The sequence below is a fragment of the Haplochromis burtoni genome, unplaced genomic scaffold (assembly GCF_018398535.1).
Source record: "Haplochromis burtoni strain Fernald_Lab_line unplaced genomic scaffold, NCSU_Asbu1 Contig_14, whole genome shotgun sequence".
Classification (NCBI taxonomy): Eukaryota; Metazoa; Chordata; class Actinopteri; order Cichliformes; family Cichlidae; genus Haplochromis; species Haplochromis burtoni.
The window spans coordinates 797,342-811,255 of record NW_024582375.1 but is presented as its reverse complement, the minus strand read 5'-3'; the positions used below and the strand labels follow the sequence as shown (position 1 = coordinate 811,255).

Genomic DNA, 13,914 nt, shown 5'->3' with positions numbered 1-13,914 from the left:
GTGCTGCAGCCACCTCGTTAATGAAGTGTTTCTGCGGGCACACAAACACATGCAGCACCTCTGAAGTTGCAATGTGCATCGCTCATAAATCACAATGACAGGCAGCCGGTCGACAGACATGCCTCTGTCTTGTTCTCTTTGGATATCATGGAGCAGTAGAGGAGCATGACAGCCTCAGCCACATTTGCGTAACAGCGTCGGTCCAGGTCTAGAGCCACGGCCAGGCAATTCTGTGGGAACGGCTAAATTGATTCAAAAATGGGTATCACATAAACACACGCGTTCTGTCTTTCTTTTTCATCTCCCTCTCTCTCTCTCCTCAAGCAGCCCATTATGCTGCCCTTACAGGAAGTCACAACTGACCTCCCGGCGGCTTTGTTTCTGTTTGGATTTGTGAATAGAGTTTTTCAGGAGGCTCGCCATCAAATATGGAATAGAAATTGCTCCCTTATTTCTCTTGAGGCAGAGGAGAGGTGTTTGGGGGGGGGGGGCAAACTGCCTCCCGCCACCACTCCATTATGCAGCCTGTTTTCCAGTGAGCGCATCACAGGTTTTATCCCCCAAACCCACCCAACCCCTCTCCCTTTCTCAGTCCCTCAGTCTCCATACTTTTCTAGGTACACCATCACTAGCATACAGAAACGTGACAACAGAAACTGGCCTCTGTGGTTAAAGCATTACATATGCACAGCTAACTGGAAATACAGAAAAGTATACCCCATTAAGCCTCAGTGAATGTGCACTTGCAGCCAATCATTACCTGAGATTTTTGCTTCCTAATAGGTGTTTGCAGTACGGCTGTGTTTCAGAGCTCAGAGCCAACTGCTTTTGTCTCTCTCTAAATTCACTCCCTTCCTCAGTTGTTTTGCAGCGATGGCTGAGTTTGATGTTTTTCATTTTGTTGTTGTTTTTGTTTTTGTCTTTGTTTTTTTCTTCTTTTTTTGCACAAAGCTTACGCAATTGCCTGTCTGGCCCAGCGATAAACAACTCTGTGAGCCAACAAGGAGGGCTGAGAGGGAGTGGAAGGGGGGGGTGTAGTGCAGTGGATGTGTGTTTGTGTTTGTGCGTGTTTGTGTCTATGCATTCACATGCAGCTTTAAATCTCTCTCTGCTAGTTCCCTCTGGTCACATAAGCTGTAACAGACCATCAGTGAAGGCGAGACAATTAACTATCAGGGGTGGTGGTGGGGGGGATTATACCAGAGGCTTAGTATCATACACAATCACAAGCCACATACACTGACAGGCTTGAGAGCTGGTATATCAGCATAGCTTTGTTTGTGTGTGTGTATGTGCTCAAAGACATGAACATACACAAAGACAGGAGAAGAAGGTGGTACAGCCCAAAAAAAACAGGAGGAAAGACTAAGTGAGCACAGACAGAGAGGGAGAGAGCGTGTAGAGAAGCAGAAGAAGAAGCAGAGAGGTGTAGCTAAGGTCACAGCAGAGGCGACTGAGTGCACACTCTTCACGCACAAACAGCGCTCCGTCTCCTCTGTCCTCTCCCGCTCACTCAGTTGTTAATTCGTCTGTAATTTTCCCTCCTCTCCTCTCCTCTCCTCTTCACTCCTCTCTTGCTCCTCTCCTCTTCCTCCTCCTCTCTCTCTCTCTCTCTCTATAGCAACAGCAGCAGCAGCAGCAGCTGGCCGCCCAGCAGCTCGTCTTCCAGCAGCAGCTCCTGCAGATGCAGCAGCTCCAACAGCAGCAGCACCTGCTCAACATGCAGCGGCAGGGCCTGCTCACGCTGCCTGGTCCCGCTCCAGGCCAAGCCGCCCTGCCCGGACAAACCCTACCCCCACCAGGTAAGAGGAGGAGGAGAGCGGAGGAGGAGTGGTGGGAAGAAGAGGGAGCAGGGAGGTAGTTGCGTTGATATTAAGCACGTGACTTGCAGCAGTAGTCACATACTTCCTGTATTTTTGTCTACTGGTGCTTTTCACAGTCTGGCTCTGTTTTATTGTTCCTTCCGGCTGTCTAGTGTCTCCAAGCCCATCTGTCCTACTACTCATCTGCCTTTCTGTCCTGTCTGTCTTTTTCTAATTGGTATGCTGCTGTGTCTCTCATACGTTATCTTTAAGTATGTCTGTCTGTCTGCCATCCCTTCATTGGTATGCTCTTCTACCATTCACTTTGTCCTTAACTCCCCTCATGATTGTTTTTAGTCTTCTGTTCTTCCTTTCTCTTCCACTCTTTTCTCATCTGATTATGGCTTTCTCTGTCTTCCTCTGTTCCTCTCTCAGCTGTGCTCTGCCTCTGTTTGTTGTTTTTCCATCTCTGTTTCTATTCCCTCACTCCCCAACTCCCCCTCCTTCTTTCAGAGGTTGTTGTTGTTGTTTTTGTTTACTGCCTTTACTGAGAACAAAGGAGAGGCAAAAGAGAAGAATAAAAAGACAAGCGAGAGAGAGAGAGAGAGGAGAAGAGAGCAGGCTCCATTTTTGTTTTTTCCCCTCCCGAGCCAAGTAAACACCTATGTTTGTTGTTTACCACCAAAATGGCGCAGACGAAGACAACAGGCAGGAAGATGTTAGGAGGAAATAAAAGGAAACTGCTTAATTCTGTGCCAAGCTGAAAAGCAGCAGTTGACAAAGCTTGTTGTTTTTAGGTGGAACTTGCTCATATTCAGTATAATCAGTCTTTTTTTTATGTAGTTTTACTCGTTGGACACACACGAGTCGTTGTGCGTCAGAGCTACACAAGTGATTCATAACCAGCTTAAAACCAGTATTTGACTGTGCAGAGAAGACTGTACGTGGCTTCAATAAACAGGAAACTGTGATTTCATATTCGAGTTTGCCCTTGCTGAGAGCAGGGCCTTCAGTCATGCAGCTGTATGGAATTTCTCTGGCTGTTGAATAATCCATACAGAGCTAAGCTTTTGTCCTGTAAACACAGAGTGCAATGCATCCTAAACTGAAAACCACAATGTGCAAGTGAGAGCTAATAAAACAGCTTGGACTCTTTTCCTTTTTTTTGTATTAAGTATTAAGTTGAGCAACTTTATTCATTCAGTATACTTTCTCTGTTCCCTTATCTATTTCTCTCTCTATCTCCTTCTTGATGTCTCTAGCTGGATTGAGCCCCGCAGAGCTCCAGCAGTTGTGGAAGGACGTTACCGGAGGCGGCGGTCACGGAATGGAGGACAACGGCATCAAACACAGCAGCGGCACTGGCACCGGCGTTGGTGGCGGCGGCGGTTTAGACCTGTCCACTAACAACTCTTCTTCAACTACCTCCTCCTCCAATCCCGCCAAAGCATCGCCGCCCATCTCTCACCATTCCATCGCCAACGGACAGTCTCCCGCCCTCAACCACAGGAGAGAGAGGGAAAGGGAAAGAGAACGGGAGCGAGAGAGGTAAACCAACTAAAATGCCATCCGCCACCTTTTTGATGCATCACAGAGGAAGAAGCAAGGGAAGATGAAAAGTTTACAGCACTCGTACTCTTCACACGAGCTTGTTTGTTGCCGTGCCACGATTGAACACATCAAAACAAGGCACTCAACAACAAGCCATCGTTACTTCAGGGAAAGCTGGGCGTTTTGTTTATTTATTCAAAAGTTTATTAGTGTCTTAAGGAAAAAAAATAAGAGCCTTGTTCTCCCGGGGGACCATGCGTTCAGTTGAACACACTTAGCTTGCACACACATATCAAAAGCGGGGAGACGACGCCATGCAGCCAGGCGCACTTACAACAAGCGTCTCTGGCAGAGAAGACAAGGTAACCCCCTTGTACATTAAGTATTTAGTGCTTTCTTTCTTTTTTCTCTTTTGAAAATTACCTTCCATGCTTGCTTGTCATGTAAACAGAATACGTGATGCCTTGAGTGGCGTTTCCAGGATGTTTATCCTTGTGATGCCGTCTTTTATAAATGCATCCAGCACCGAAACACTGACTGTTCACATATCTGCCTATCTGGCCCATGCATTATTCAAAGGCTTTTCTTGGGCGATATTATAATAAGGACTTAGGGTGTAGCGGTGTGTGTGTGTGTGTGTGTGTGTGTCTGTGTAGATGCTCGGTATAGACTCGCACTGGAGGTGGAAGTGCTGTGTAATTGGTTTAAAGTAGATGCTATCTCTCCAGTACCACTAAAAGGAGGCTTGAAAAAGATATCTTTAGAAGGAAGACAGAGGGGAAGAGAGAGGAAAGGAATGGATAAGAAGAGAAGGAAGAAAGGAAGGAAAAAAGACTTTATCTGCTTGTGTCCCGAGGGGTGTGTGGTGTCTCATAATGATCGAACAAGGAGTATTGTCAGGAGCACTGCTTACTAACATGCCATGGATCGATGAGGGGAAAGCCCCTCTGTAAAACGCAGGGTGAGCTCTGCCTGCACTAAGACACACAGGCATGAATGCATGTAGCCATCGACCACACACATGCATGCACATGTGTAACCTATATACAGACAAACACATGCTAAGACACAGACTGTACACACTCTTATTCACATTTTCATACACACACACACACACACACAGACACAGACACACTAGCGCCTGGCCTAAAAGGTTAAACTGTCATCTTTAATAGGATGTGCTGTCTAGGAAGGGTCGTAACTTATTTGGGTGCCATTTGAAAAACGCCAGAACACCCCTGCTCCCCTTGTCCTCAAAGAACATAAGTTACACAGAGTATTAATCTCCTGATGAAAATTATATGGCTGTCTGGATTTTTAATGTTTACTTGAAAGCCTCCACCCCTCCTCCCCATAATGGCTTTACAAGATGGGATGGTGACTACAGTGGAGACAAAACTAGATTTCCATCGGGGATGGTAGTCCAGCCTATTTCTCACACATTAGTCTTTGCCATCTTAATATAGTTATCCTGTAGTGATTATTTAAACTGAATGGCTGTTAGCCATCAACATCCCAGTTCCCAAATTTCCTTTTTATAAAGCTGCTGTTATTGCATTTATCCCTTGCTTTCTCTCTGTCTGATTTAGCCCTGGTTATTCATCACATGAATTGCTGAATTAGTGCTCTGACCTCTTTCAGCGTGTCTTTAATCTGCTATTTCCCGTTTCTTGTTTGCTCATTTTTTTGGGCCCGCCTCTAGTTCACTACACGAAGAAAGTGGAGGGACTCACCCCCTGTATGGTCACGGTGTGTGCAAGTGGCCCGGCTGTGAGAACATCTGTGAAGACTTTGGACAGTTTTTGAAGTAAGGACATGCTCTAATACAAATACGTAATACTGGAAATAACATATATTATATATATACTAATATACTGAGTGTAGCAGTAGTTCAGGCAAGCTGAAAAGTCAGTTTTCGCTGCCATCCTCCCTGATCAGTTGATCCTAGTGCCAGCCCAAATCATCTGATGCCACACATCTCAAATAGGGTGTGCTGTTTAAGCATTTTTAGCCTGAATATAGTTGCTGTCCCTCTGCAAGTTGCTTTGCAACCCACATCCCTCGAGGTAGTGCTGTTTCTTGTTCCTGCCTCTTGCTTTCCATGTGTGCGTGTGAGGAAGGGTGGGGAGCTCCCAGAACAGAGCCATAATAACACATAAAAATGACTGAAGATGGAAATAACAATCTCTGAAAGCGATCGCCTTCAGTACAGTGCTTGGTCTTTCTGTGGGGGCCTAACAAAGAAAACATCACTGCTTTTCACAGAGCCCATTTTGACCTTATAGACAGCTAGTTGACAGGGTTTCTCTCTAGTAGTGCAGGATTCAAACCAACTCTGGTCCATAACAAATTTTCCTTCCTGGCGTGGAGGGGCCTGATAGGTTTGTGAAAAAGCGTCAAAAGCTAATGGCAACTCGCACGGCCGCACACTTACCTCCACAACAAAGGCCCCCATTCACTGTTGTCATGGTGCAGGCGCCAGAGCGAATGGACTCTTCATGCTCCATCAACAATTTAGTTAATTAGCTCATTTGTAATTGGCCGGCTTTGTTGCCAGGATGTTAGTGGGGGGACATCAAAGGAAGAAGGTGTTTGCAGCACTGCCGATTACAGGTTATCACATTGCCACTCAGTGAGAGTCTCCCTCTGCCTCTCTCTCTCTCACTCTTTCCCCGGCTCCCTGCTCTCACACAGAGAAGAAAAGAAAGGGGAAAGCTTTAATTTGAATATTCTAATTAGATTTGTAATTAACTGTGAAATAACGATCTGGTGAGTGTTTTTCATGGGCTGTAAATGTCCATGTGAATTCGCACAAACTCTTAAAATCAGGACATTGTTCTGGCTTATTTTCCAAATTATGCATTTTTCTACTGTAGTGGCTGTAAAGTTACAAAAGGCTTTAAAAAAACGGTCATATTTAGGTCAGGCTTTGCTAATTCAATGCCGGCTTGTGAATTAAAGCTAAAAGGTGTATCTGTAAAATGAAATGACACTAATAAACATGGTGTTTACCTGTCTTTCAAAGACAGAGGGAGGCAGTACATTAGACTCCATTTTCACACACTGCCAAGGCATAAAATCACTTAAAGGCCCCATTATTGACGGCAGTGGAGTTCAATGAATCATAGTCTGACAAGTGTGTTTGCTAATCCCCTGTGGAAAATGTGCCGCATACATGTCAATGCCAATACCAGTGCTCTAGAGTGAGCATGGCATAACCATAAGCATCATCTAGTCATGCTTATGAAAAGCCAAATGCATGTGTACAATCCATTGTCCAGCCTGGAATACATGTACGGCAGTCCAGGTAGAACAGTTTGCCTTGCAGCTTGAGAACAGATGTGTGCGTGATAAGGCAAGCCTCTATCGGATTAGCAGATTTTCTGATATCTTGTCCTATCACCTTAGTACACTTACTTATAGAAGACATCAGTCTATTTCTTGGCACTGTATGCTCCTTTCACGCTCAAACACACGTAAGTCTGTGTGCTGTAAGGATACTGTGTCTAGGTGGCTTAGCTGGTTATTTAGGTGAGGGGCATAGATACAGTGTGTGTAAAGCCATGTGCCTGCGAATAAGCTGGTAAGCCAATGCAAAAGGATGCATGGCTGTAAAGATAAACTGAGAGAGCTCCACAGATAGAGGGAAAATGGGTAGATTTCATACTTGAAAGCGAGAGCACAGGTTGGCAGACGGTTTTGTAAGAACACTTGCCAGAACATTGGTACAAAACAGAAAACACACACACACACACACCACTGCAAGTCAGAGGCTGGCTCTATACTGTAACCCAGCCAGAACATGAAAACAGACACCAACAAAGAAGGCAGACTCGTCATCAGAACAAAGATGGCTGCTCGGTGGCGTGCCTCGGAGCAGTGATTGTAGGTGTCAGAGGGAGTCCTTTCATGTTTCCGGAGATGCCAGTCGACGACACACACTGACGCACAGATGCACTCACACACAAGTGCAGCTTAAACGGGGTTACATAAAGTGGGTGTCAGATGTAGATGACAGTTTAGATGTTGGTACTTGGGTGTGGGTTATGTATGCAGGGAGGTGGGGTGGAAGGGGGAGAGGGGACCCGAGTCAAGCTGGCGTCTCGTAGCTCGCTGTAGGAGCTCGGCTCAGCGGCGGTGACACGTTTAGTCATCTATTGTTTTGTTCCATGAAGAAACTTGTCAAGATCAGCATTTAATAGCTCTTCAGTGCGCTTTTAAGTGTTCTCACCTGGAAAAGGTAGCCGCGAGGTGGCTGGCACCCTGAATTAGCTCTGTGAAGTTCAAAATGAAATAATATTGCTGGGAATGTTTCTCCGAGTGGTGGGTGTTGCTGCTTTGTGGGTGTGTTTGTGTTAGTTACAGAGAAAGAAACATTCATGCTTTTAGGTTGCGTGCCAGGGCTATTTTGGTGGGAGCCTTTTTGGTAAACAGAGGAGACAGAAAATGCAATTAATACCTGTAAATGTGGATGTTTTATTTGTATAATTTGTCAGTACAATAAATGCCTCCAGCTTACTGCAGATTTTTATAGCGCTTTAAAAAAACAAAGCTTGAACACATCAAATGTGTTCTTCTCCTGTACATGCACGTCTTGTTCCGCCTACTTTGGCTTTTTCCCCCCCTCAGTAATATACCTGCAAATGCATACTTGTTCTCACTCACACACAGTTAACTGTTACACTCTCCGTCACCATTCTGCTTTTCCTATTACTGGCAGGAAGGCAGGCTCCATGTTAAAATGGTGAGCTCAGCTGCTAACCTAGTGTCTGTAACCCGCTACTAATTAAACCCACAAGGCATCAGGCAAGTGTCTTTGTCTCTATATAATGTGCACATACACACACTGTAGAGGCAGGCACCTCAGTCAGGCAGGCCCCCCGGCCCCTTTGGATAGGTAAGCTTGCTTTTACCACTCCACATGTCTGCTGCACCGTGACAAGACCTTTAAAAGGGAGGGCACCGACACCAAGGAGACAGTGTGAAAGAATGTGTGTGTAAATATGCATGCTGTGGATATCAGGTTTTCTCAATTTGTGTACAGTTATGGAGGCCAACTTTCTGTGCTGAGCCCCTGATAATACACACAGTCAATTAGCAAAAGTGTATCATCCATATATTCTGGACTTGAGCAGATTTATTATTAGGCCCTTAGTGGACACTGATGGCTTATACATATTCATGTACCCAGCTACTGGGAAAAACCTTTGAGATGTTTTGTTCCCCTCTCTTTTAGAGAAAAGAGAAACTGCAGACTCCAATAAAAATGAGTCTTTATGTGAGAGTTAAAAACAGCTGTGCATCACTCCTCCCACAGTCTGTGTTCATCAGTCCCTTTATCTCTTTATTTGCTTTGATTCCGCTACCTTGGCTACATATTTCACTCTGCAACACTGTTCTCTACGCTGCTCTTACATTCCTTTCATCACACGGGTAATCCTCAGAAATCCGTGTTTCTCTAGAATGGCTCATGGACAGTAAGGCTCGTATTCTTTATCTCAAAGTGTGAGTAGTTTTATCTGAATGCTACATTTTAGATCAATTCTCTTATTTGCCCTCAAAATGTACAATTCCATCAGAATGCTTCAATTTGGTTACAAGTGAGGAAGCCAAAGTCAGTTAACAACTCAGGAATAATGAAATAAAATGAGACATAAGATTAATAAAGAGATTTCTGTTTAATGAAAGAAGACAAGAGAAGTTCATAGTTCAGAGAGGACAGAAACACAGTCATCTATTTTTCCACATTTCAGTAAATACAGCGTTCTTTCATTATTTCTTCCTGTCTGCCCATCTGCGTCTGCCCCCGCCCTTCCTTTCTGTCTTTGTGTGGCATTATTAATGCACAGTAGGACATACAGCCATTTGAATATTTCATAAATGCATGTAGTAATCTTCCTGTAATTGTCTTGCTAACTGGCCAGCAGTAGGATGAGCATATGCAGCAAGCTGCAACTGTCTGGAGGACTTCCACAAGGCCTCCAAGCACAAACACATGCAAAATATTAGATAAACAAGCTTCTTGTTGATGAGAGGCAAGCTTAATAAAGATTTCCCCTTTTCTCTTTCTCTCTGTTTTTTTTTTTTTTTTTTTTTTGTAAAGCAGTATCTTCAGGGACAGCGAGCAGCCTGCTCTGTGCTTTTGAAGCAGCTGTAATTCATGACACACGCCATACATCAAGTGCATAAGATAGCATTATGGGCAGTGAAATGAAAAGGGTATTTGCAACATTAGTTCCCTCATCCTGCGAGGGACGTGATTAAATGATTAATGAAATGCCCCTTTTTGCATGCGCATTCTGAAACAGCAATTAGGCACAGGGCTGAGGAAATCCACCAGTTCGTCCCTTCCCTTTCTGCTGCTATCCCTCATCCGTCCCTCTCCGCGCCCCCCCACTTTTTTTTAATGTTGCCTCATTTTTGATTTATAATGGAAAATTTCTGAGCATTAGACCTGAAATGGTTATAAAAGTATAAGCAGGGACAGAATGGAATGGTTTTAAATGTGCACAGGCTAATTGAAAGGTACAGAGCTATTGTGATTACAAATGTTCTATTCAGGTTTTGATTGGCAGGTCGGGAGGAACCAGCTCAGTGAGTTGGCTTGTTTTGCACGTTGCAGATAAACAAGAAGTGAGGCTTTTGGAAGAAAATAAAGGAATACGGGGTTTGTGGGGGGAGGGGGCTTATTTCTGTGTATTTGTGTATCTATTTTTTTTTTATACGTGCCAATCAGTGTTTGTGCAAGCTCATGATAATGTAAGCAAGCGTGTGTGTTCTTAGATAAAGTGAAAGCCAGCGAGAGAGATTTTGTACTCCCTCTAATGCACTGGAGGCAGAGCTGTAAATGATCATTGAAGGGTCTGCAAGCTAACCTATAATTACTGGAGATAAAGTGGCAGCTCTGGCATTTCATAAGCATGTCTCCTCAAAGCTTGCTTTGTGAGTTTGTCACCAATGATCATTTAGATAGAGGCTCATTACCCAGCATCACAACACTTTAGAAACCCCCGTTTTGCCCCATATTGGTGTTCCTCTGAGTGTGTGTGTGTGTGTGTGTCTGCATATGTGCGCTTTACCAAGAATAAAGGTCTATCCTAATGGTGGAGCTTTTGTGTCCTACAGACGAAATCCAATCAAGGCAAAAACCCTCATTGACTGTTATGGCTGTCTGGCTGCCTTTTTTTCTTTTAATGAGGCGAACACACCAGATACATTTAATATGTCTGCTGCTAGATAATGCACCTTCAAGCAAAGAGCCGCTTTTGTGTGTCAAATGTTGCTGGTGTTAAATCGTGAGTATTGTTTTCGGTAAACGAAGGAGACAAAGCTATTCTGCTGGCCCAGCATCTTTTATTCTCTGTAGAAAGCGGCGCTCGGGGTGGCACTGAAGTTAGCCATCTAAACTGGCGCAGGCCTATTGTCATGTTAAACATGGCACCACACACCGTCATGTTACTTCTAATTACCTCATTTCAGAGTGGAACAATGGGCCTGTACGGGATCCTATAGATAATTATCCCAGTATAGAAATATTATCATCTAAATAAAACAGTGCTGAAGTTGATACTGTAATTATCATCCTCTGAAATTTTGATCATGGTGAAAATGAATTTCGCTTGCTGCCTTCTTTGGGCTTGAAATATTGTATGGATTTTAAAGTTGGCTTGTCATCTCTTCTCCTCCACCGCCAGGCACCTAAACAGCGAGCACGCCCTCGACGATCGGAGCACGGCTCAGTGTAGAGTCCAGATGCAGGTCGTACAGCAGCTAGAAATACAGGTACGTTTTCTTTCGGATAATAAAGGATAAAAAACGGGGGGAAGAAGTCTCACATATTGTTTTATTTTACAATACTGAACTTAACTCGTGAATCAGCCGTTCAAAACTTTATGTTCTGAAAGTTGCGTGTGCGAGAGGAAGGCCATATTGTGGTCTGCTTAATACTTCCAGACAAGCAGGACCTGCTGAATTCAACAAAGCCACTAAACAAAGGAATCCTCGGGCCTTACAACCAAAGTCATTATGGCTGTTTTAATTGAATTAAGCGTATGCTTTATTTTCTCTTCCTTTCTTTTTCTTTCCAATTAATAGCAAACGCATCTCTCCTAGTCTGCTGTGTTAATTAACTGCACTTTGCACCTGAAGAAAGCTCAAAAGGAGGGAACTATTTTCAGTAGGTGGAGCGTGACCTTATTAAGAAGTCATGCTGGCTAGATAATGAGAGCGCTGATTGAGCGACATTATTACTCAGCACTGCCAACAAGCGCTGCTTTTCCTTTAGAAACAAATATTTCAAACTGGGTACAAACTCAGTGCCAGCTGAAACAGTCAGTCTGCTAGGTGGTTTCTTTATGGTGGTTCGTTACGACTTGAGCAGTTCTCCCCAGCGAATGAAGGTAGTTTTATTAATCAGCTCCTTTGTGCTAAAAAATAATGATAATTGAGGGTATACAGTGTAAATTCTAACCCCCTCAGCCAGTCTGGGCCTGCTTAAACACAAGCATCTCTCCATCCTTTCTGGTTTGATAAATTGTTTTTTTTAAGTAAATAAATTGTGCAAAATAGAAAAAAAAAGATCCAAGCTGTTTATCAAATATGTATTCATTTTCTGTCCAAGCTACTGAAGCTTGCTCTTTACAGTGTGACCAATTACAGTGATACACTTGTGTTGCCTGTCCTGTCTCTTGTCTTCTTTGTCTTCTCTTTCATTCCTGACTCCCACCATCTCTCCTTCTCTTTTTTTTTTCTTGAGAGCCGTCACTAGTAATGAGGCCCAGCGTCTGTGTATGCGTGCACACCTACTTGCTTGTCTGTTTCTCTCCGTGTTTGATCCGTGTGTGTATGTATTAAGGGCGTGAGAGGGTTCAGGCTTTCACATGGTCCAGTCCCTGTCACTCCTTGTGAATTAGATTGATGATAGGCAATGGCTGGAGCAACTAACTGGACCGGGGAGGCGGGGCCGCCTGGCACCCTGTTTGGAAGACCTCTTCACCTCTCAGCAGCTGCTGGCTGCGCTCCATCCCCCTAACAGTGTCCACAGGACTTTAAGCAGACACTCAGGACCACCTAATTTATGGCCTCGCCAGCTTGTTACTGTCAGAGCCTCTCTGACCTAAATTCTGCTATTGACAAAAAGATGAAATGCTATTTGTTTTGCCTGACCTGTCTGCACCTTCTCCCCCAGCCCCTCGTTTTCTACTTCTTTTACCTTTCGTGCTTTCTTTTTATTCATCTCCTCTTTTTCTTTTCTGTTCTTTTTCTCTCTACCAGACAAGTCTCGTGTCTCACCTTTGTTTATTTTCATTCTTCTGTGTATTCCCTCCTCTAATGTACTCTCTTCTTCTCTTAACAGCTTTCTAAAGAACGTGAGCGTCTTCAGGCGATGATGACCCACTTGCACATGCGGCCCTCAGAACCCAAGTCATCTCCCAAACCAGTGAGTGCATATTGCTCTGGATACTGTAAACAGGCTCGGCCATGAACGCAGAAAATGAACAGTTTAACCGTGCAGCAGTTGTGCGAGTGAGTGACAGAAGATGAAAGGAGGGGAGGGGTGAGGAATGGGATTTGTAATACAGAGTTACATCTGCTTCTTATCGGTTATTGTGCGCCGCGAGAGGACAATGGAGTTTGGAAGTGTATTAGATGGTGGAGCGGTGGAGTCCTTGGCTAAAACGCAGGGTCATTTCTTTGTGATAGATATAATAGCCAAAACAACCTGTTGGCTGCTGATGACTGTTTGGCTCAGTGGCTTGCAGCGGCACTCAAAAGTGAAATGGGAGAGGAGAAGACGTGTCATTTTAACAACAAACACCTGAAAATTACAGCTGAGTGCTGAAGATGATGTGGTGTTGACATAAATACCCACAGCGAAGCTGAAATTGGTTACAGAAAAAAAAGAAAATCCCAAATTGTAAACGGGGTCACCGAAGGAGGCAAATGATGCCATTCTGGATTTACTTTCTCTCGCCTTTTACTTTTAGATTGAATGAAAATAAATGCATCTCTCCTAACCAGTGTTTGAATTTGATATTAAGATGATACATTTTTGCAAACATTATTTCCTTCCAATTTCAGACGTTTTGAAATATTTGAGAGCAAAACATTGTTAGCGTGTTTCTGCTGCTTAGTAAGTGCCTATTTTCAATAGAATAATTTTCCTCATCACCTCTCATCATAGAATGTAGATAATCACAAGATAGCATAATTATCCCATAATTCCATCAGGAATCAAACTCCCTTTTTATTATTCAATCTCTCTCTGTCTCTCTTCCTCTCCCTCTCTGTAGTTTTTTTTTTAATCTTCAAAACTCCAGCAGCTTGGTTCCATCTCGTCCAATAAAGAATTTGCAGCCTATAATCCATGCCTGAATATGAATGAATGATGCTAATGAAGTATTGCATTACATAAAGCACACATGAAAGAGCAGCTAATTGCATTTGATGGTGGGGGCAATTCAGACAGAATTCCTAAACGAACAGTTAAGTTCTCAATTTTGAGGATTCCCCATTTTTTTTAAGGGGAGGTAATATGCAGGGAATAACATGCACAGGCGTG

General features: G+C 43.8%; 1 protein-coding gene across 11 annotated transcripts in view; it reads left to right on the top strand.

Annotated features, from left to right (window-relative positions):
- foxp2 (forkhead box P2) overlaps nt 1–13,914 on the top strand; it is a 102,564-nt gene that overhangs the window by 71,772 nt on the left and 16,878 nt on the right. For all 11 annotated transcript variants that reach the window (XM_005915611.3, XM_014329449.2, XM_005915610.3 and 8 more), the window contains 5 exons: nt 1,622–1,802; nt 3,065–3,350; nt 5,056–5,160; nt 11,048–11,135; nt 12,709–12,792. In XM_005915611.3, the coding sequence (XP_005915673.1) occupies nt 1,622–1,802; nt 3,065–3,350; nt 5,056–5,160; nt 11,048–11,135; nt 12,709–12,792 (744 nt within the window). The remainder of the gene's footprint in view (nt 1–1,621; nt 1,803–3,064; nt 3,351–5,055; nt 5,161–11,047; nt 11,136–12,708; nt 12,793–13,914) is intronic.